Source organism: Scyliorhinus canicula, chromosome 3, assembly GCF_902713615.1.
Source record: "Scyliorhinus canicula chromosome 3, sScyCan1.1, whole genome shotgun sequence".
Classification (NCBI taxonomy): Eukaryota; Metazoa; Chordata; class Chondrichthyes; order Carcharhiniformes; family Scyliorhinidae; genus Scyliorhinus; species Scyliorhinus canicula.
The window spans coordinates 44,043,687-44,068,479 of NC_052148.1; the positions used below are offsets into that span (position 1 = coordinate 44,043,687).

Below are 24,793 nucleotides of genomic sequence, written 5' to 3' on the forward strand. Positions count from 1 at the left end.
CCTGCCAAGTGGCCTAAGCATAGAAAGCCCATCATGCTGCAGCATTACTCGCTTCAAGGATTTTCATGTTGCCGTCTCCAAACAGAAACACACAGGGATTGAACTCAACCATAAAGGAAACACCCGCAAGACTTTGAACTCTTGGACTCATTTCTATGGTTCTTGTACTATTACTATCCATAGTTGTAAAACACTTTTTTCCATCCATCCCTTACTTTGAATGTGTGTAGTAGAGTAGGAAGCTGCGAACACACTTCCGCCGGGTTTTGAATATGGAATAGACTAGCCTTCTGAGTTAATCATAATGAAAGCTTTCTGCATGTTCTCAGTAAATTGGATCACACAAACCAAGGATTTGTGAAAAGACGCTACTGTGTACATTAAAATAGTTCAAAACAGCTCCTACCTACAGAAAATTGGTGAGAGAAAATACCTGTCTCTCTACTGAACTCATCAAGTGCAGAAAATTGGTATTCCGAGGCGGCACGGCGGCACAGTGGTTAGCACTACTGCCGTGCACGCCAAGAACCTGGGTTCAATCCCCGGCTAGGGTCACTGTCTGTGTGGAGTTTGCAACTCCTCCCTGTGTCTGCGTGGGTTTCTTCCGGGTGCTCCAGTTTCCTCCACAGTCCAAAGATGTGCAAGATAGGTGGCATGGCCATGCTAAATTTCCCCTTAGTGTCCAGGAATGTGCAGGTTAGGTGACGGAGCACAGGGCTGGTTAGGCGGGGGGGTGTGCCTAGGTAGGGTGCTCTTTCACAGGGTCAGTGTGCACTCGATGGACCGAGCAGCCTCCTTCCGCACTGCGAGGTTTCCATGATTCCTGCAGCTTCTGCATGAATTTCTCTGTCTCTGCTGCAGGGAGGGGGCAGTGCCTCCAGGAGATATGTTTGGTGCACAGTGCAGCAGTGTGTACCATCTACTGGATGTACTTCAGTAACTCACCAAGGCTCGATCCTCGGACAGCGTCTTCCAAACCCACAACTTCCACCACCCAGAAGGACAAGGGCAGCAGATACATGGCACCACCAAATTCTCCTCCAAACCCCACACCATCCTGACTTGGAACTATATCACAGTGATTTTCATTGCTGTTGCGTCAAAATCCTGGAACATCCTTCCTAACAGTGCTGTGAATGTACTGACATCATGGGTGGGATTCTCCGCGATCGGCGCGATGGCCTGACGCCGGCATCAGAAACGGCGTGAACCACTCCGGCGTCGGCCGACCGGAAGTAGCGGAATTCTCCGCACTGGCCGGCTGCCGCGGCGCCAAAGGGACTGAGCGAGTTACTGGAAGCGCAGAACCACCGGCGTATTCTGCCGCAAGCGCAGAGGGGTGCCTTCTCTACGCCGGCCATGGCGGAGCCCTACAGGGGCCGGCACAGAAGGAAGAAGTGCCCCCATGGCACAGGTCCGCCCGCAGATCGGTGGGCCCCGATCGCAGGCCAGGCCACCGTGAACCCCCCCCCACCCCTCCCCGGGGTCGGTTCCGCCCGCGCCCCCCGGAAGACCGCACCAGCCAATTTACCTGCCAGGTCCCGCCTTGTGGGACCATGTCCAATCCACGCCGACGGGACTGGCCAAAAATGGGCGGCTGCTCAGCCCATCGGAGCCCGGAGAATTGCCGGGGGGGGCCCTGCCAACGGCACCCGACCAGCGTGGCTTGAATCCTGCCCCCGCCCGAAAACCGGCGCCTGGAGCATTCGGCAGCCGGTGTCGGGGCGGCGGGGTGGGATTCACGCCACCCCCCGGGGATTCTCTGACCCGGCGGTGGGTCGGAGAATCCCGTCCTAAATGCCCTGCAGGGTTTCAAGAAGGTGGCTCCCCACCACTTTCTGAAGAGCGATTAAGAATGGGTAATGAATGCTGGAATCACCAATGTTGCCCACATGCCCTGAATTAATTTTTTTAAAAGGATTTTGACCCAGTGATAGTGAAGGAACAACAATGTAGTTCCTGGAACAATGATAGAGGCTTACATGCGTAGGCCAGACCAGGGAAGAGTGGAAACAGATGGAAATTAATACAATTCAATAATTTTATGGCAGAAGATTTCCATTCCAGATGGCACAGTGGCACAGTGGTTTACATTGCTGCCTCACAGCACCAGGAACCCGGGTTCAATTCCAGCCTCGGGTGACTGTCTATGTGGAGTTTGCACTTCATCCCCGTGTCTGCGTGGGTTTTCTCCGGGTGGTCAGGTTTCCTCCCACTGTCCAAAGCAGTGCTGGTTAGGTGGATTGGCCGTACTAAATTCCCCCTGAAGTGGGTTATTGGGTTACGGGGATAGGGTGGAGATTTGGGCTTTAGTAGGGTGCTCTTTCCAAGGGTCAGTGCAGACTCGATGGGCTGAATGTCCTTCTTCTGCACTGTAAATTTTATGAGTAATCAATTGAATTTAAATTTCCCAGATGGTGACATTTGAACTTGTACCTCTGGGGCATTAGTCCAGTCGTCTGGATTACTAAACCAGCAAGAGTCACATTGGTACCCATAAATTCAGTCGTTTAGTACCACTGGGAGGGAGGGAACCGGAGGGACTGAATTTGATTTTACCGTCGTCCCATATTATCGACACAAAAGGAGTGGCAGTGAGATCATAATTTCAAGAGAAAACTCCCTCCTGGCATCTTGCCTGGCTTGCAATTTTCAAACAGGTGGGAACATCATTAAACATTTATATTGGGGTCCTCGGGTGCAGTTAACACTCTGTCGTAATTCTGGCCTTCCACAGGACAGAGCACGAGTTGCAAGATTGCTCCTCCCAGCCTCACCAAAATCATCCAGGCCTCTGGGTGCCGCCCTGTGGCCCCCGCCTTCCAACCAGAATTGCCTTTTCTGACAGTGGTTCTAACTTCAGGCTCCTAATAGTACTCATATTGCCAACCTAACCTGTTGCAGTTTATGAGACCCGACTAACTTGTTGCGAATTGCTACCCTCTGATTATCTCGAACAACAAATTGTCAGAGGCTGCTTACAGAAGGATAGCGCGGCTGCAGCTGGAGTCCAAACTTCTTGGAATAGTAACCAAAGAGATGTGGGTCATTGAGAGTGTTGTATGGCGGGAAATTGCCCGTCCGGTCATCCTTGTATCTGCAGCCAGTGTCCCGAGTCCGTGCTGTAAACACAGAGCAATTGTTATTATCCTGCGTGCTCTATTTGAGACTCTGGTCAACATTCTTACCTGAAATTCCTATGGGTGCTATTTTAATGAAGTTATTGACCTACTTAAAATGAACGACTGGTAAAAGAGCACACTTAACAATTTAACACCAACATCTTAACGACTATGCTAAAAATAGTGCTCAGTGGAATCGTAAAACAGCAATGATTTAAGTTTTACTGATCATGATGTACAAAACATTCTGAAGTGAAGGAACTGTCCTGTACTGTGTGTCTTTTCACGACTGGAACCTGGGTTAGGGATCAGAGGGTCAATAGGGCTGATTAAGAATTCCTCTGAGCAAATTCAATTACACTCACAAAACATGCCAGAGGTTTGAAATTGTTACTTTACATCAGTCTTCAGTCCTGTCGGTTGTGCCACTTAAATTTCAGTTATCGTTATTGCAGTACACTGAAGTTGTAAATGAGAAAGCGAAAGAAAATTAAATTCTGGACAAATAAATAATCCCAGATCTGGGACTGGATTCCCTGCCGCCGATCGCGCAGTTCCCGATGCAGCGGAGAATCCAGCGTCAGGCAAAAATCAGGATTGGCACCAGTGAAATCTGTACTTGACCCAGAAAATCCCGTGGTAGGGGTGTGGGGTGGAATTGCGTTACGGCAGGAGAGGGGGCAGCCACTGACCTCTCTGTTGGGCCGCCCGCTCAATATGGCGGCCTGATAGCAGGATTCACAGGGGAATCCCTCAAAATCCCCGCTATGCATAATTCTGCATGCCGATGGATCGGAATTTGCCTCAGGATTTGCGCTCCCAGATCACAGATCAGTGGTGATTCATTTCTGGTGGGGTAACATCTCCCAAATGGAGAATCCTACCCCTGGGCAAACTGTTTGTCAGATGGTATTCATCCAAGGGTGCTGGGCCTGTTCTATGGGGCCTCTTGCTCAATTATCATGTTGTTCAGTGGAGTCCATGCTCATGGATTGGTCATGTTGTACTGACATTCAAAAACCCAAGTGCCGATACTCAAAATGGGCAATGAGACAGAATTGGTAAACTAAAAACCTGACGTCAGCCTACTTGTGACAATAAGTGATTTTCATTTCAGTTCATTCACAGTCCAAAGATGTGCAGGTTAAGTGGATTGGCCATGATAAATTGCCCCTTGGTGTCCGAGGTTGTGCAGGTTACATGGATACAGAGTAGGCTTGAGGAGGGTGCACTTTTGGAGGTTTGATGCAGACTCAATGTGCCGAATGGCCTCCTCTCCTTCTGCATTGTAGAGATTCTATGACTCGGCGGTACATTGACTGTGAAGTGGTTTCCGAGTTGGAAGAGTCTATGGTTCCATGAAATGTTTCAGCTCCACGCTGGTGCCAGCTCTGCCCAATTTCCTCAATTAATGCTTGGAACCCTCTCTCCCACGGAATGCAATTCAGAACAACATCAATTCCAGTAACCTCTGTGGGCCCGTGTCTCGCAGTGTTGATCCTCAAGTTGGATATACAGATGTAGCAGAGTGGACGAGCGAGTTTTACAAGTGCTCATTTAGGTCTGAACTTTACGGGGCCTCTGGGAGGAGGAGGGGAGATGGGGCCCGGGAGGGTAGGGAAGAGGCAGGATGGCGGGTGGGGGATGGCTCACCTTTCTACTGCCCTGGCACGAGTGACGATGCGCTCGGCAGTACTCACCAGCAAATGGGGCTTTCCTGCTGACTGCAGACTCCATAGATCTGTGATTTAGGATCACTTTGTACTTCCTTAGACTGTTGCTCCACTGTTTATCTTTTTTCCTGGGGTCATTCCACACAGGTTTACCTGTCGGGGGGGAAATGTCCCTGTGCTGGAACCCTGGTCCAAAAGAGGGGAAGAATATTAGTCAGCACGTACGTCATTCATGATTTTATAGGTTGTTAATGTGGGAGGGGACTCTTGGTGTACAAGCTGTGATCAACCCATGACTAATGTCAGAGAATATGGAGTCAGATGGTTAGCAAGCTGGCTACAGAGCCGAAAACGGAGTAGAGGCCCACAGTTCACCATCACAGACCGGGGGCATGTGGGTTGTGGGGTTCAACAGGGTCAAATTTGAAGCTAACCATTTACATCAATAATTGGGGCTCAGGAATTGGAAGTACTTATCAAAATTTATGGACAAAGCCAAATTGAGAGTTATAGTTAATGCTGAGGAAGAAGACGCAAGGTTAACAATGTCGCAGAATGGGAACGTAAATGGTAAATTAATTTCAGTACAGGTAGCTAGGAAGTAGTGTACTTTGGTAGGAGACGTACCCTTTGTAAAATAGTCTTCTAAATGGGGTAGAGGTGCGAAGGGATCTAGGATACAATTTCACAATTTATCAATAGCAAAAATGCAAGCAAAACACTGGGGTTAATTTCTAGAGGATTAGAACTCAAAAGTAGAGGAACTATATTAAACTCACATGGACCATTGATTATATCAAACTTAAGAATAGTGTGCATAGTTCTGGGGCAGGATTCTCCGCTAACTGGCGCGGCGGGCCGCACCGGCGTGAAGGAGTGGCGTGAACCGGGATCATGCCAGCGGTTCTGCGCATGCGCCAACTTGCACCGGCCGGTGGAGGCCCTTCCGGGCGGCCCGGCGCTGGAGTGGTTGGCGCTGCGCCAACTGCCGCCAAAGGGCCTCCGCCGGCCGGCGCGAGTTGGCGCATGCACAGGAGCGCCAGCGTGTTTGGCGCATGCGCAGAATCGCTGTCATGATTCCAGCGCATGTACAGGGAGTGTCTTCTCCGCCGGCACGTAGGGAAAGAGTGCCCCATAGCACAGGCCTGCCCACAGATCGGGGAGCCCCCCCCCAGACCAGATCCCTACACCCCCCCCCCCCCCCACCAAGGACTCCGCAGGCCACCCGCAGAGCCAGGTCCCGCCAGTAAGGACCTTGTGTAATTTATGCCGGGGTGGCGGGGGGTGTGAATCCCGCCCTGCCGCCCCGCTGCCGGCTGCCGAATTCTCCGGTGCTGGGTTTTTGGCGGAGGCGGGAATCGCGCTGCACTGGTTGGGGGCTGCTGCCAGGTACGCCCATGTACGCCTAGCTTCTGTCCCGACACGATGGACTTCCTACAGAAACTCAGCACCCATGGACCAGTTGAACCAGGAACATTCCTCGGCACAATGGACGTCTTGGCACTCTACACCAGCGTCCTCCATGACGACGGCATTGCTGCAACAGCCTCAGTACTCAACACCGACAACTGCCAATCTCCAGACGCAATTCTGATCCGTTTCATTCTGGATCACAACGTCTTCACCTTTGACAACAAGTTCTTCACCCAGACGCACGGATAAGCCATGGGGACCAAATTCGCACCTCAATACGCCAACATCTTCATGCACAAGTTTGAACAGGACCTCCTCACCGCACAGGACCTTCAACCGACGTTATACACCAGATACATCGATGACATTTGTTTCCTTTGGACCCACGGCGAAGAATCACTGAAACGACTACGCGATGACATCAATAAATTCCATCTCACCATCAGACTCACCAGGGACTAATCTCCAAAACCAGTTGCATTCTTGGACACACTCGGCTCCATCAAGGACGGTCACCTCAGCACTTCGCTTTACTGCAAGCCCACGGATAACCTCACGATGCTCCACTTCTCCAGCTTCCACCCTAAACACATTAAAGAAGCCATCCCCTCTGGACAAGCCGTCCGTATACACAGGATCTGCTCAGACGAGGAGGAGCATAACAGACATCTCCAGACGCTGAAAGATGCCCTCGTACAAATGGGATACGGCGCTCGACTCATCGATTGACAGTCCCAACGGGCCACAGCAAAAAAACGCACTGACCTCCTCAGAAGACAAACACGGGACACAACCGACAGAGCACCCTTCGTCGTCCAGTACTTCCCCGGAATAGAGAAACTACGACATCTTCTTCGCAGCCTTCAACACGTCATCGATGAAGATGAACATCTTGCCAAGGTCATCCGCACACCCCCACTACTTGCCTTCAAACAACCGCGCAACCTCAAACAAACCATTGTTTGCAGCAAACTACCCAGCCTTCAGAACAGTGACCACGACACCACACAACCCTGCCATGGCAATCTCTGCAAGACGTGCCAGATCATCGACATGGATACCACCATTACACGTGAGAACACCACCCACCAGGTACGCGGTACATACTCGTGCGACTCGGCAAACTTTGTCTACCTCATTCGCTGCAGGAAAGAATGTCCCGAAGCGTGGTACATTGGCGAGACCATGCAGACGCTGCGACAACGAATGAACGGACATCGCACGACAATCACCAGGCAGGAATGTTCCCTTCCAGTCGGGGAACACTTCAGTAGTCAAGGGCATTGATCCTCTGATCTCCAGGTAAGCGTTCTCCAAGGCGGCCTTCAGGACGCGCGACAACGCAGAAACTTATAGCCAAGTTCCGCACACATGAGTGCGGCCTCAACCAGGACCTGGGATTCATGTTGCATTACATTCACCCCCCACCATCTGGCCTGGGTCTGCGAAATCCTACCAACCGTCCTGGCTTGTATATCACACAATTCACACCTCTTTAACCTGGGGTTACCCCTATCTCTGGATATGTAAAGACTTAATTACCTGCAAATGCTCGCATTCTAAGCATTGCCTGGCATCTTAGAATTTGTGTATATATATATTTCTGGAACATACCTCTTCATTCACCTGAGGAAGGAGCAGTGCTCCGAAAGCTAGTGTTTGAAACAAACATGTTGGACTTTAACCTGGTGTTGTAAGACTTCTTACTGTGCTCACCCCAGTCCAACGCCAGCATCTCCACATCATGGCTTACATAATAAAGTACTTGACCAACTGCATGAGGGACATCCTGGTGTGGCGAGGATGAAGGAATTGGCACCCAGTTATTTTTGGTGGCCAGGATTAGATGCCCAAACCAAAGAGAAAGTGGGGCAATGTCAGTCCCGTGCAAAACTGAGGAACACTCCACCACTGCAACTACTCCATCCGTGGGAATGGCCGACACAATCGATTATGCTGGTCCACTGGAGAGTCACATGTTTGTAGCGATTGCGGATGCATGTTCGAAATGGACGGAAGTCGTGATCAGGAAATCCACAACAACAGAAAAGACTATTGATAAGCTGGACGAAATATTCGCAAGGTTTGGAACACCAGAGTAGGTCAAAAGTGAGAATGGTACTCAGTTCACTTCGAAGGAGTTCTAGGATACCTGAAGGGAAATGGTGCACAGCACATAAAGTCAGTTCCGTACCATCCTGCAACAAATGGACTGGCAGAACCATTTGTCCAGTCACTTAAACATTCCATCAAGACATCAAAGGACCAAAGGTACATTGGCAAGGAGAGAGAACAAATTCTTGATCAGGACACCGCACACACAACAACAGAGTTGCCCAGCAATGCCACTGTTCAAAAGGAAACTGCGAACACAGTTTGATTTGTCGATTCCACCAGATACTTCAGAGATTGTCAAATGGCAACAAGCACAGATTTCTAGGAGGGGCAAAGTTCTCAAAGGTGAGTATTCAATGAAGAGCAGAAGGTGCTAGCCTGAAGCTACACCACCGATGAGAAATGGGTGCCTGGCAAAGACAGGTCCAATGTCATACATCATGCAGATGAATGACAAAAGTGTTTGGCAACATCATACTGACCAACTACTAGCTTCAGAAAGTAAAATTGCTGAAACGTCACAAGAAATACTCCCTTGGAAACTCCAGGCAGCAATACTTCAGAACAGAGACCAAACACAGAGACAAGGTCCGATTATGTTTCTGAGGACTTTCCAATAACCATTGAGACGGACACTGGAATAACTTCCCAGGAATTACCACCTCCTGAAGGGAATAAAGACACTTCCAAGTTCTCAAGAGCCAGGTTCCAGAACATCGCGTACAACCCAAAAGGAATAGACGTCCACCTGGGAGACTGCCTTATTGAGTTGTATATCACAGAATCACAGAATAATACAGCACACAAGAGGCCCTTCAGCCCATCGGGTCTGTACTGACGCAAGAAAAATATCTGACCTGCCTACCTAATCCCATTTGCCAGCAGTTGCCCAGAGCCTTGAATGTTATGACATGCCAAGTCCTCATCCAGGTACTTTTTAAAGGATGTGACGCAACCTGCCTCTACCACCCTCCCAGGCAGTGTATTCCAGATCGTCACCACCCTCTGGGTAAAAAGATTTCTCCTCAAATCCTCCCTAAACCTCCTGTCCTTTACCTTAAATTTATGTCCCCATGTAACTGACCCTTCAACAAAGGGGAACTGAGGTTCCCTATCCATCCTGTCCATGCCCCTCATAATCCTGTACACCTCGATCAGGTCACCCCTCAGTCTTCTCTGCTCCAGTGAAAGCAAGCCTATCCAACCTCTCTTCAAACTTAAATGTTCCAACCCAGGCAACATCCTGGTGAAATGCCTCTGCACCCGCTTCGGTGCAATCACATCCTTCCTATAATGTGACGACCAAAACTGCACACAGCTGTAGCCTCACCAAAGTTCTATACAAGTCCAACATGATCTCCCTGCTTTTGTAATCTATGCCTAGATTGATAAAGGTAAGGTTCCCTTATGCCTTTTTCACCACCCTAATAACCTGCCCTTCTGCCTTCAGAGATCTATGGACAAACACTCCAAGGTCTATTTGTTCCTCGAAACTTTGCAGTGTCAGGCCATTCATTGAATACTTCCTTGTCACATTACTCCATCCAAAATGTATCACTTCACACTTTTCAGGGTTAAATTCCATCTGCCACTTTTCTGCCCATTTGACCATCTTGTCTATATCTACCTGTAACCCAAGACAGTCAATCTCACTGTTAACCACCAGGCCAATCTTTGTCATTCGCAAACTTACTGATCCTACCACCACATAGTCATCTATGTTGTTTATATAAATGACAAACAGTAAGACACCCAGCACAGATCCCTATGGTACGCCACTGGACACTGGCTTCCAGTCACTAAAGCAGCCGTCTGTTATTTGGATTTGGATTTGATTTGATTTATTGTCACGTGTACTGAGGTACAGTGAAAAGTATTGTTCTGCATACAGTCCTGACTGATCGTTCCATACATGAAAAAACATAGGACATATGATAAATACACAATGTAAATACATTAATGGGCAGCACAGTAGCACAGTGGTTAACATTGTGGCTTCACAGCACCAGGGTCCCAGGTTTGATTCCCCGCTGGGTCACTGTCTGAGCGCAGTCTGCACGTTCTCCCAGTGTCTGCGTGGGTTTCCTCCGGGTGCTCCGGTTTCCTCCCACAGTCCAAAGACGTGCAGGTTAGATGGATTGGCCACAATAAATTGCCCTTAGTGTCCAAAAAAAGTTAGGAGGGATTATTGGGTTATGGGGATAGGGTGGAAGTGAGGGCTTAAGTGGGTCGGTGCAGACTTAATGGGCTGAATGGCCTCCTTCTGCACTGTACGTTCTATGGCCTATGTTCATAAACACAGACATTGTGTAAAGCATACGGAGTGTAGTACTACACAGTCGAGAAGATGAGTGAAGAGATCAATTCAGTCCATAAGAGGGTCATTCAGGAGTCTGGTAATTGCGGGGAAGCTGTTTTTCAGTCTGTTCGTGCGTGTTCTCAGACTTTTGTATCTCCTGCCCGATGGAAGAGAGTGGAAGAGAGAATAACCCACTGGGAGGGGTCTTTGATTATGCTGCCCCCTTTCCCAATGCAGCCGGAGGTGTAGATGGAGTCAATGGATGGGAGGCAGGTTTGTGTGATGAGCTGAGCTGTGTTCACGACTCTCTGAAGTTTCTTACGGCTTGGGCCAAGCAGTTGCCATACCAGGCTGTGATGCAGCCAGATAGGATGCTTTCTATGATGCATCTATGAAAATTGGTAAGAGTCAGTGTGGACATGCCGAATTTCCTTAGTTTCCTGAGGAAGCATAGGTGCTGTTGTGCTTTCTTGGTTATAGCGTCGATGTGGGTGGACCAGGACAGATTGTTGGTGATGTGCACACCTAGGAATTTGAAGCTGTCAACCATCTCCACCTTGGCATCATAATGCCGACAGCGGCGAGTACAATACTTTACTTACTGAAGTCAATGACCAGCTCCTTAGTTTTACTGATGTTGGGGTAGAGATTGTTGTCGTTACGCCACTAGGTTCTCTATCTCCCTCCTGTATTCTGACTCATCATTGTCCGAGATCTGATCCACATCTGATCCATCAGCAAACTTGCAGTTGGAGTTGGAGCCAAATAGGTCATCACCCTCTGCCTCCTACAGCTAGGCCAATTTTGAATCCACCTACTCAAGTTACCTTGTATCCCATGTGCATTTGCCTTCTTTATAAGTCTCCCATTTGGGGACCTTGTCAAAGGCTTTGCTGAAACTCATGTGAACTACATCAACTGCACTACCCTCATCTACACACTTAGTCACGTGCTCAAAAAATTACAATTTGTTCGGCATGACCTCCCTCTGACACAACCATGATTATTCCTGATCAAAACATGCCTCTCCAAGTGGAGACAGATACTTTACTTCAGAATTTTTTCTTCAATAATTTCCCTACCACTGACGTGAGACTCACTGGTCTGTAGTTCCCTGGCTTATCTCGACAACCTTTCTTAAATAGTGGGACCACATTAGCTGTTCTCCAGTCCGCTGGCATCTCTTCTGAGGCCAGGGAGGAATTAAAAATTTGGGTCAGAGCCCCTGCAATCTCCTCCCTTGCTTCCTACAGTATCTTGGGACACAATTCATCCAGACCTGGAGATCTGTCCACTTTTAAGCCTGCCGACACCTCCAATACCTTGTCACTCCCTATGACAATCTCACAGTCACTCTCCCCGAGTTCTATGATTCTATATATGTATAGAGATAATGTATGATGGTATGGATCCTGCTCGGCCCAAGACTGCAGGAAACTACAAAAGGTTGTGAATGTAGCCCAATCCATCACGCAAACCAGCCTCCCATCCATTGACTCTGTCTACAATTCCCGCTGCCTCGGAAAGGCAGCCAGCATAATTAAGGACCCCCAGCACCGCGGACATACTCTCTTCCACCTTCTTCCGTCAGGAAAAAGATACCAAAGTTCGAGGTCATGAACCAGCCGACTCAAAACAGCTTCTTCCCTACTTCCATCAGACTTTTGAATGGATCTGCCTCGTATTAAGTTGATTTTTTCTCTACACCTGGTTATAACTGTAACATTATATTCTGCAGTCTCTCCTTCCTTCCCTATGTACGGTAAGCATTGTTTGTACAGCATGCAAGAAACAATACCTTTCACTGTATACTAATACATGTGACAATAATAAATCAAATCAAATCAAATCAAATCAAATGAGTGTGTCTGTTGAATAAATGTTAAGTTGTACTAATGAAGTAAATGGAGAGCGGTATTATGTATCAGAGAATACATCCCTGCTGGTAAAGCATCACATGATCTATAGTGACGTCAGCAGAATGTTTTGCGGGGGTTTCATTTCTCCGTCTTTGATTGGGTGAGCAACACCTCTTATTAAACATTTCACTGTGTTTGTAAGAATCCAGAGTGTGGGCACTTCCATACCTATTCTCTTTGCGGAAAACTCAGAAATTTCACAGCTTCCAATGCAAGATGTTCCCTCCTTTGGTAAGGTGTCCAAAGTTGTACAAAATGCCCTTAATTATGGTCTGACCAATACCCTGTATAGTTATAGCAATACTGTCCTATCCTTCATTCGCCTTTGCAATAAAGGTCAACATTCTGTTTGCCTTCGTAATGACTTGCTGTACCTGCATGCTAACTTTTTCTGATTCAAGTCCTAAGTCAATCAGATCCCTCTGCACTGCAGCATTTTGTAGCACTGAAATAATATTGCGACTTTCTATTCTTCCTGCTGAAATGGACAACCTCACATTTTCCCACAGCACCCTCTGCCTCCAAATGTTTGTCCACTCACTTAACCTAAATCCTGATTTTTTGTATCCGCCACACAACCTGCATATCCCCACATCTTCCATATTACGATTAGGTTACACAGAAACAGCTGAATGTGCAGAAATGATTTACAAGGCTGGAGTCAGAACTGAGAGCGTGCAAATCAGGAAAGACTGAGCAAACTGGGTCCTTTCCAATTGTTCAATTGTTTAACGGTGAGACTCTTTCGTTTTGAACTATTTCCTTTCTCGCATCCAACAATTTTCTCCTTGAGTGAAAGTTTATTACTTCCATGTCGTTTTGGAATCTTCCCCAGATGATCAGCCTAGCCAAGGAGTGTTGGCAGGTGATTTGACAGCAGACTGGGTATCAGAACTAAGTCCGAAGATATCCTCACTTCCCGGCAGATGTCAATAGTTAGTGATGTGGAGCAGGAACTCTTGGTGATTTATCTTCTCCTCCATAGTCTGAAGACATTGAGGTACATTGTAGTTATCTGCTCTAATACCAGCTGAGGTGATTTCATAGAGTCATAGATGTTTACAGCATGCAAACAGGCCCTTCGGCCCAACTTTTCCATGCCGCCCAGTTTTTACCACTAAGCTTGTCCATATTGCCCGCATTTGGTCCATATCCCTCTATACCCAGCTTTCCCATATAACTGTCTAAATGCTTTTTAAAAGACAAAATTGTACCCGCCTCTACTACAGCCTCTGGCAGTCCGTTCCAGACACTCACCACCCTCTGCGTGAAAAGTGCCCCTCTGGACCCTTTTGTATCTCTCCCCTCTCACCTTCAACCTATGCCCTCTAGTTTCAGACTCCCCTATCTTTGGGAACTGCTGTTCACTATCTTCCATATCTATGCCCCTCATTATTTTATCGACCTCTGTAAGAGCACCTCTAAGCCTCCTACGCTCCAGGGAAAAATGTCCCAGTCTATCCAGCCTCTCCTTATAACTCAGACCATCAAGTCCCGGTAGCATCCTAGTAAATCTTTTCTGCATTCTTTCTAGTTTAATAATATCCTTTCTATAATATGGTGACCAAAACTGTACACAGTATTCCAAGTGTGGCCTTACTAATGTCTTGTACAACTTCAGCAAGACGTCCCAACTCCTGGATTCAATGTTCTGACCAATGAAACCAAGCATGCTGAGTGCCTTCTTCACCACCCTGTCCACCTGTGACTCCACTTTCAAGGAGCTATGGACCTGTACTCCGAGATCTCTTTGTTCTATAACTCCCCCCAACTCCCTACCATTACCTGCCCCGATTCAAAATGCATCATCTCACATTTATCTAAATTATACGCTATCTGTCATTTATTGGCTCACTTGCCCAATTGATCAAGATCCCGTTGCAATCCTAGATAACCTTCTGGACTGTCCACTCTGCCACCAATCTTGGTGTCATCTGCAAACTTATTAACCATGCCTCCTAAATTTTCATCCAAATCATTGGTATAAATACTGTAACAAAGAACAGTGGACCCAGCACTGATCCCTGAGGCACACCTCTGGTCACAGGCCTCCAGTTGAAACTGACTTTAGTGAAAGAATCAATCTGTGGTCTTTCTAATGGAAGTAAGTGTATGAGCCATCCGACAAGCAATGGGACCATGGCCACCATTTTAAAAGTGAACTTGTCAACCTATCCACAATGCATTCACAGTGAGCTAGTTAGGTTGGGATTGTTTTCCTTAGCACAGAGAAGGCTAAAAGGGGACCTAATTGAGGTGTACAAACGTATGAGGGACATAGAGAGCATAGATAAGAAGAAACATCTCCCCTTAGTAGAGTGGTCGATAACCGGGGGCATAGATTTAAGGTAAGGGTTGGAAGGTTTCGAGGGGATCTGAGGAAAAGCTTTTCTCCTCGAGGGTGGTGGGAATCTGAAACTCACTACCTGAAAGGGTGATAGAGGCGGGAACACTCAAAACATTGAAGAAGCATTTAGATCAGCCCTTGAACTGCCACAGCATACAAGGCTATGGACAAGTGCTGTAAATTGGGAGAGGTGTAGATAGGTGCTTGATGGCCGGTGCAGACAGGATGGGCCGAAGGGCCTCTTTCTGTGCTGTAAAACCCAATGAGCTTCAATGCCTTCATTCCCCTATCTTCCGTATTCCTTTGTCATGCACCATGACCAGTCCAGAGGCTATTGTTAAATCTGGGAGAGGTGAAGCTTGTGGAAAGGCAGGCTTAAGGTTTTCTTGTGGGGCCAAGAGGAGACCTGCTTTTAAAAATAAATGTACCTGGGCCTCCATGACCAGGATAATGCCAGCTGCCTGGCCTTTTCTGACAGGTGGAAAACCATGTGGGCCTTGGACTGGGCCTCAGTGAAGCTGCCATTAGGATGTGGCTTTTGTTGTGTTATGCATCTTCATGTAGCATAATCTGCTTCCTTGGTGTATGCTTTGACAAAGGAAGGTCCAGACTTTGTAATGAGTTCAGTATGTTTATTGAACTATTAACACAGTTCTTAAATGAGTTTGACTCTCCTGTAGTAACTGTAGTAACTCAGTCTGCTCTAAGCCACGTGCTGGGTGTGATGCTGTTGATCAACCTTGGTGTACTCTCTAGGTGTCTGTCTGTGGAAAGAGAGAGAGCATATGTGCCCTATCCTTTTATATGGGTTGTGTAATGCCCCCTTGTGGTAATGCCACCTCTGGGTGTCTTGACTGCTCATTGGTTGTGTCCTATTCTAAGTGTTCATGAGCTGCATGTTTGCATATCATGACATCTCCGGTGCTCCCTCTAGTGTTTACTTAGTTGTAGTGTATCTACATTAACCCCTTGTGTACATATGGTGATGCATATCACCACAACTTTGTCATTTCAATAAGGTCTATATTCCTTTGGTAGGTTAAAACGGGGAGGCAGGAACACACCAGGAGTGACCTGCAGCTGGCCCCTACCATTTTAACCACACCCAAACTCTAACCTGCTGCCATATCATTCTTACTACAGGGGGCAAGTGGAGGTGAATGGGAACAGGGGAAATGGGAGTAAAACTTAATGCAAGACATTAGGGATGTGGAAGGTGGAGTTTTACATTGGGGTTTATAAACGTGGATTTTGGGAGCCCAGCAAGATGTATGTTCAGTGCTATCGGTGGAAATTCAACCCAAGTGTGAATTTTATTTGCTGGTGTGTGGTTGGGGTTGAATCCGGAAAGTAGACTCTCAAGTTGAATTGTAGACCTTTGGGCAATCTGCCAAAGTGTCAGGACAATTAGAATTCAATAGTACAAAGAGTAAATACAGTAGATGCTGGAAATCTGAAATAAAAATAGAAAATGTTTGATTATATCATACTAAAAGAGACTTATTTACCAGTTGCTGGGCGAATGCGTGGAACTGTGTTGGTGGGATAGGGATCTACCGGCCGAATACTACTGATTGAACATCGGGAGATCTGTGGCTGTAGTACTCCAGTCATAGCCGCTGAGGAATTAAAATACTGAATCTGTGTAGGCATCTTGTTATCCTGTCCTTGAAAAATAAGAAATAATTAATTGGAAAATTTGGCCACAGAATGAGTATTAACAACATGGCTACCTATGATACAACAGTTTTACAAATTATATAACTTAAAAACAAATGATCCCCTTCTTTTTGATCTTCCTTTTCTAAAGATAGTGGTTCCTGTATGGTACAGTTGCCTATGTATTGTCACACTATTGAAATAAATAATTAATAATAATCTTTTTATTGTCACAAGTAGGCTTACATTAACACTGCAATTAGGTTACTGTGAAAAGCCCCTAGTCGCCACATTGCGGTGTCTGTTCGGGTACTCAGAGGGAGAATTCAGAACTCTCAGCTGGTACGGGAATTGAACTCGCGCTGATGGCCTTGTTCTGCATTGCAAACTAGCTGTCTAGCCCACTGAGCTAAACCCAGGGTAGATCAAATCTGATCCTGTTCTGACGTGGGATGGCCTGGTGGTACAATGCTTAGTACTGCTTCCTCACAGTGCTAAGGACCTGGGTTTGATTCCAGACTTGGGTAACTGTCCATGCAGGGTCTACACATTCTTCCCATGTTTGCGTGAGTTTCCGCCAGGTTCCGATTTGGTACAGTTGCCTATGTAGTGTGACACTATTTAAATAAATAAATTATTATTATTATTTTATTGTCACAAGTAGGCTTACATTAACACTGCAATGAAGTTACTGTGAAAAGCCCCTAGTCGCCACATTCCAGTGCCTGTTCAGGTACACGGAGGAAGAATTCAGAATTTTCAGTTGGTACGGGTGAGAATTCACAGTCCAAAGATGTGCAGGTTAGGTGGATTGGCCATAATCAATGTGCGGGGATAGGGTGAGGGAGTGGGCCTAGGTAGGGTGCTCTTTCAGAGGGTTGGTGCTGATCAATGGGCTGAATGACCTCCTTCTGCACTGTAGGGATTCTATGGGAGGAGGGCGATTTCATTATTGGTGCTTAAATCCTAAACATACTTTTTATCTAAGCATTTAAAATTCCATAATAAATAGTGAGCAATGGGATGCTTCTAAAGTGAGAACTGTTATATTCTGTAATGTAGCCGTGGTAAAGATGCACACAAGACATCTAGCTCTTTACTAGTAAGATAGTTTATTGACAAAATGAACACGTGAAAAGATAACTAATGAACTATAATGCAAACGGTATTGAATAATTGAATTCTCTGGGAGCTACTTCAAATGCGACTGTCCTCTAGTACGACTTACCACCAACTGCCGATCTGTGGAGTCACATGGTGGATGGCTGTCTCCACCTGCTGGTCGGAGGTCGTGGGTGGGATTCTCTGATCCTAGGGCTAAGTGTTGATGCCGGCGTAAATGCCAGAGCGTTTTACGACGGCGTCATCTGGCCCTGGGAGCAGTGATCCTGTGCTGCACAGGGGGCCAGCACGGCACTGGAGCGCTTCATGCTGCTCCAGCTGCGGATACGGCCGCCAGCACGGCCAGCACGAGTTTGCGCATGCGCGCCACAGCCGGCTCGAGTTCGCGCTTGCGCGTGGGTTGCCTTCTCCGTGCCAGCTCCCGGGCAACATGGCGCAGTCCTACAGGGGCCCGGCACGGAGGAACTTAGGCCCCCCCGCAGATTTGCCCGTCCGCCGATCGGTAGGCCCCGATCGCGGGCCAGGCCACCGTAGAGGCCACCATGGAGTCGGATCCCCCCTTACCCACACCAGGATGGCCCCCGCAGCATGAACGCCAAGGTCCCATCGGTTAGGACCACACATGAACGACGGCAGCAGGACACGGCCGAACTCAGTGGGCACTCGGCCTGTTGAGCGTGGAGAATCGCCGGGGGGGGGGCCTGCGTTGAGCGGCCTCATTTGGCGGCGCACTAATTCTCCGCTCGTCGGACAATTGGCGGAGTGGCGTCGCGGGATTCACGCCACCTCCGCCAATTCTCTGACCCGGCACACTGTCGGAGAATCCCGCCCCGTATATCTAACTAAACATTACCATGCATATGCATATCACCACATTAACCACACAGAGAGCTGCTAACAGTCCATCTGCATATCACCACAATAACCACACAGAGAGCGACCAACAGTCCATATGCATATCACCACATTAACCACACAGAGAGCGACCAACAGTCCATCTGCATATCACCACAATAACCACACAGAGAGCGACCAACAGTCCATATGCATATCACCACATTAACCACACAGAGAGCTGCTAACAGTCCATTGAGTCCATGCTGGCTCGAGAGCAATCTAGTCAGTAACATTCCCCTACGCCATCCCAAGAGCCCTGCAAGTTTATTTCCCACGCATCCAGGCCATTTCATTTTGGAATCATGACGGTCTCTGCTTCTACCTCAAAGTCAGTGAGTTATTGGGCAAGCTTCTCCATTGTGAGTCCACCTCGCCACTGAGGATGGAGAATTTGGCGCTCAGCCAAATCTCCATCCACTTCAACGGGACCGGAGAATCCCGCTGGGGTGAACAGATGGAGAATCCCACTGGGGTGAACAGATGGAGAATCCCGCTGGCGCGAACGGATGGAGAATCCCACTGGGGTGAACGGATGGAGAATCCCACTGGGGCGAACGGATGGAGAATCCCACTGGGGCGAACGGATGGAGAATCCCTCTGGGGTGAACGGATGGAGAATCCCTCTGGGGCGAACGGATGGAGAATCCCACTGGGGGGAACGGGTGGAGAATCCCTCTGGGGCGAACGGATGGAGAATCCCTCTGGGGCGAACGGATGGAGAATCCCACTGGGGGGAACGGGTGGAGAATCCCACTGGGGCGAACGGATGGAGAATCCCTCTGGGGCGAACGGATGGAGAATCCCACTGGGGCAAACGGATGGAGAATCCCACTGGGGGGAACGGGTGGAGAATCCCACTGGGGCGAACGGATGGAGAATCCCTCTGGGGCGAACGGATGGAGAATCCCACTGGGGCGAATGGATGGAGAATCCCACTGGGGCGAACGGATGGAGAATCCCTCTGGCATGAATGGGTGAAGAATCCCACTGGCGCGACTGGATGGAGAATCCCGCTAGCGTGAACGGACAGAGTGGTGAGTTGCTCCTTCGGAAAGTCAGCACAAAGACGATGGGCCAAATGGCCTCCCTCCGTGCTATAACCATCCTTTGATTCCTGGTCACTACTGGTTGTGTGCCTAAAGGTTCTTCCTTGTACCTAAAACATGCATTTCTGAGTTCTTGCACCATCAACGAATCGGAACAGCTGTTCTCCATCTACCTATTAAACTTGTAATACTCTCGCACACCTCTATCAAATCTCCCCTCAATCGCCTTTGTTCCAAGGAGAACAACCCCAGTTCCTCCAACCTAACTTTAAAACTAAAATCCCACAGCTCTGGAACCAATCTAGAATCTCCTCTGCAACCTCTCATGGACCATCCCGTCCTTCCTAAAGTCTGGTAATCAGAGCTGAAGTATTCCACTTGTGGCCCAATGAGAGCTTCATAAATATTCACCAAAATGTCCCTGCTTTTGAACTTACTGCCTCTGTTTTTTGATGTGGAGCTGTCGGCGTTGGACTGGGGTGAGCACGGTAAGAAGTCTGACAACACCAGGTTAAAGTCCAATATGTTTGTTTTGAATCACTAGCTTTTGGAGCGCTGCTCCTTCCTCAGGTGAATCTGTTTGTGAAGCCCAAGATTCTGGGCCTGGATGCTCCATTTGAGAGACTAAGGTTAAGATTTATCGGCTGTGTTCTGCCCAAAAGGCAACGAAGTGTACCGTGACCGGAAGATGTTGGGTAATCCCTCTTCCGGCCTCGTGAAATCTAATGTGGTCTCGCGAGACATTGCGATGGGAATGGGCGGGATCACATTTTAGCAAGTCTGCATATTAGAGTGAGACAGCTAGCCTCAGTCTAACATGCATTCCCACAATCTACCCAAGGCAAGGGATCTAATTTCCTTGCCTTAGAGATCTTGGGTGAGTACCACTCAGTGCTGGTCTGCACAAATGGGGACCAGATGGAATGGCACCTCTGGGGGGGGGGGGGGGGGAACCTTGGACCAACCCGGGAATGGCCCAGACATCTCGAGAATGTCAATGCACCGCTCAATGACATACCTGGTTTCTGCATGGGCATCATTATAACAGGTGACCGCATCAGTCTGGAGCCTCCAGACAGACGTTAGTAGCCATGACCTCAACGGATAACCCTTCACACGAGAGAGGTTTCGGGAGCCTCAGAGTGCGCCAGGAGGTGAGCACCGTGCTCGCTTCCATGACCTCAACGGATAACCCTTCACACGAGAGAGGTTTCGGGAGCCTCAGAGTGCGCCAGGAGGTGAGCACCGTGCTCGCTTCCGAGTGCATAATGAGCAGCTGATGATCACACACCAACTGCACATTCAGGGAGTGGAACCCCTTCCTATTGATGAAGGTCACCCCCTGATGAACCGGTGCCCGTAGGGGTACATGCATTCCATTAACCACCCCCTGGACCTGGGGCATGCCTGCGATGGCAGCGAATTCTGCTGCCAGGGCATCTTGGTGGGCCTATTCCTGATTGAAGTGTATATAGTTCAATGCCAGGGTGCATAGGACATCGGTCACATTGCAGATGCATCTGTGTGGATATTTGCGAAATCCCACACAGGACCCTGATCGAACCCTGGAAAGATCCAGAGACATAAACGTTCAGGACTACCGTCACCATGACGACCACTGCGAGTGAGTGTCCTTCTCTAAACTCCCGTGGTAACAGGTGCACCGACATCGGGTGTGCCACCACCTGGTACCCAACCAGTCTATGGTCTCACTGGTGAGCCAAAGTCTAAGGTGGCACAGGTGGTGCGGTATCTTCTCGAAGGACGGGCACTGACGGTATATACGTGTCCTGATAGGGCACCTCCTCCTCCTCCTCCTGTTGGACGGCTAGTACTCGAGTCTGACTGGCTGGCCTCTGCTCTTCCGGGGCAGGATCCTGCCTCAGCAGGCCCTACTCCTCCAGCCTTTGTGCATCCGCAACAGCAGCTACATCCAGGTAGATAGCAAGCATAACTGGGTGCACTACAGAATTCATTCTCTGCAGGAAGAGGGGGGGGGGGGGGGGGGGAGAGAAGAAATGTTCGCAAGATGAGTATTCCCTTGCCTATCCAAAGCCATCAAGCTACATAGTCACCCTGAGTTGGGCTTCAGTGCTTCTCTCAACAAGTCCCCCCCCAACCTCACCTCACCCCCACCCCTCACCCAGCCTTCCAATATGTTGCCATCTGCACTGTATCCCTATCCCCATCAGTGAGTGGCATCGGGCCTGTGAGGTGGAAATCCTCTATCCTCACCACTGGTACCTGTTAACTGGGGTACCGGTGGCTGCTGCTGGTGTCAGCGGCACCAATTTGCGCCCCTGTGACTTCGGTCTAAGAGGGACGGAGGGGTGTCCAACCCGCTAATGCTATTAAAATCCATACAGATGACAGTTTTGCTGGCATTGGGTGTAAACTTTGATTTTGCCACCAGTGAGGGACTGGAGCTCGGCATCAGAGTCGGCACCAGGCGCAATCCTGATTTTTTTTTCAGTTTAGCGCAATTCTCTGCCCGACCGTGAGTCTCACTTCCGGCCTCACGAAGCGGAGAATCCAGTCCCTGATATGCTTTGCTATCTACTCTCTCCTGATGCCCTGCCAGCTGTCAACCCCACTCCATCTCTGCTTCTCCCAAAATGTATCACTTCACATTTATCTACATCTGTCTGTCCAATTTGCGAACCTGTCTATGTCTTCCAGAAGTATTACAATATATATTGGGGTAGATGTTCCACCCGCTAAAGACAGTCTGGAAAAAAATGAACATACAAAACTAATGCACAGGAAAAAGAAGTCTGGTCTATCCAGAAGCCTGGTCCGATGGTTGGAGCGTTATAACAAAGACACTTTCCAACCCTCAGCCATGTAATCTCCGAGGAGAAATAACGAAAAGATAAAAACCTGGACCAAGAAATAATCTGGAAAATTCCTCCCCAACCCCCTCAGATGACCAACACCAGCCCAAGAGATCACATGCTCCAAGTGCAGGTAACATTGTCACAAACAATAGTGACCCAACCAAACATGGATTGCACCATTTTATTTGGGGGCCCTGCCAGTTTACGCTGCAGTTTGGCAGATCGCCAGTAAAACCTTTGTGGAATTCTGAGGCCTTACCTTCTCAAAAAGTGTGTGGTGGTGGGGGGGGGGGTTAGGAAAAAGGGAAAGTGGGGAAACAAAACAATAGGTAGCACAGCGGTTAGCACTGTGGCTTCACAGCACCAGGGTCCCAGGTTTGATTCCCAGTTAGGTCACTGTGTGGAGTCTGTAAATTCTCCCCGTGTCTGCGTGGGTTTCCTCCGGGTGCTCCGGTTTCCTCCCACAAGTCTCGAAAGACGTGCTGTTGGGTAATTTGGACATTCTGAATTCTCCCTCTGTGTACCCAAACAGGCGCCGGAATGTGGTGACTCGGGGCTTTTCACAGTAACTTCATTGCAGTGTTAATGTAAGCCTACTTATGACAGTAAAGATTATTAAAATGATTAAAAACATTACTTATTAAATAAATAACTATTGGCTCACACAAAACCTGTTACAAAAACCCAAAGGCTAAACACCAATCCAGCATTTGCTATAGAGACAGAAGGGATGACACCAGAAGATTCAAGATGAAGGAGTCAAAAAGGCAAAGAAACAGTGCAATCCAATGAACCAAGTGTCAGGCTTAGAGCTTACCTTTAAATCACTATCAACAATTGGGTTCATCTGAAGTCAACTCTTCTCTAATGATCCAGCTGGCTTGGTGCAGCTCTAGAAATATCTGATTCAAACAGTTGGAAGAGGGAAAAAGCTGGTGATGAGGTAAGTGGGTGAATGATTCTTGTGTTCACTGTTTGCTGAAGTACCTCCCGGGACCCAGCTCTGTATGTGTGCGTGTTGTTCAATGATTTTTGTTGCTAAGGAAGCCAAGGCAGTAACTGAGGAATTAAATAAACGTCATCGTCATTGACCAGCTTCAATTACAAATCTGCTCGAACAATATCGAGACAGGCCGGAAACAAAAACTTCAATGAAATCTGCCTCAGGTCCGAGTCAGATGGAGGGGCGGTGCCTTGTGTGTATGCGCCAGTGTAACAGGTCAACGCCAGATGGGGGAAAAGGCTGATCTTTAAACGAGATATATTTGGCGCCAGAATTTGACACGGCTGTTATCTCCCAGGGCATTGTGACTCTCAGTGTGATCGATCAATCAACTCAGCACCCCCAACACAGCATAAGTCCTTAACGCGGAGATGGGTCTTGTTTGGAGATTATCAACCGTGCTTTCCATTTGGAAAGCCCTCCCTCTCGAGTTTTAATGTCGAAATCCCCAGAACAGGGGGTACCGATTTATCATCTCCACATTCTCCCAATCTACACTCCCCATTCCCCCAATCTACACTCCCCATTCCCCCAATCTACACTCCCCATTCCCCCAATCAATACTCCCCAATCTACACTCCCCATTCCCCAATCTACACTCCACATTTCCCCAATCTACACTCCCCATTCCCCCAATCTACACTCCCCATTCCCCCAATCACACTCCCCATTCCCCCAATCTACAATCCCCATTCCCCCAATCTACACTCCCCATTCCCCCAATCACACTCCCCATTCCACCAATCTACACTCCACAATCTACACCCCCCATTCCCCCCAATCTACACTCCCCATTCTCCCAATCTACATGCCCCATTCCCCCAATCTACACTCCCCATTCTCCCAATCTACACTCCTTATTCCCCCAATCTACACTCCCCATTCCACCAATCTACACTCCCCACCCCCCCAATCTACACTCCCCACCCCCCCAATCTACACTCCCCATCCCCCCCAATCTACACTCCCCATTCTCCCAATCTACACTCCCCATTCCCCCAATCTACACTCCCCATTCCACCAATCTACACTCCCCATTCTCCCAATCTACACTCCCCATTCCACCAATCTACACTCCCCATTCCCCCAATCTACACTCCCCATTCCCCCAATCACACTCCCCATTCCACCAATCTACACTCCCCATTCCCCCAATCTACACTCCCCATTCCCCCAATCTACACTCCCCATTCCCCAATCTACACTCCCCATTCCCCCAATCTGCACTCCCCATTTCCCCAATCTACACTCCCCATTCTCCCAATCTACACTCCGCAATCTACACTCCCCATTCCCCCAATCTACACTCCCCATTCCCCCAATCTACACTCCCCATTCCCC

The 24,793-nt window shown here is 48.5% G+C and overlaps 1 protein-coding gene across 1 annotated transcript in view; it reads right to left on the reverse strand.

Moving 5' to 3' along the window:
* The window catches only part of LOC119963948 (lipoxygenase homology domain-containing protein 1-like), a 282,480-nt gene extending 258,938 nt beyond the window's left edge, over window positions 1-23,542 (reverse strand). Inside the window, 4 exon segments of the mRNA XM_038793391.1 lie at window positions 2,983-3,122; window positions 4,823-4,981; window positions 16,397-16,550; window positions 23,267-23,542. Coding sequence (XP_038649319.1) covers window positions 2,983-3,122; window positions 4,823-4,981; window positions 16,397-16,550; window positions 23,267-23,296 — 483 coding nt within the window. The 5' untranslated portion in view covers window positions 23,297-23,542.
* Between the last annotated feature and the right edge of the window lie 1,251 nt (window positions 23,543-24,793).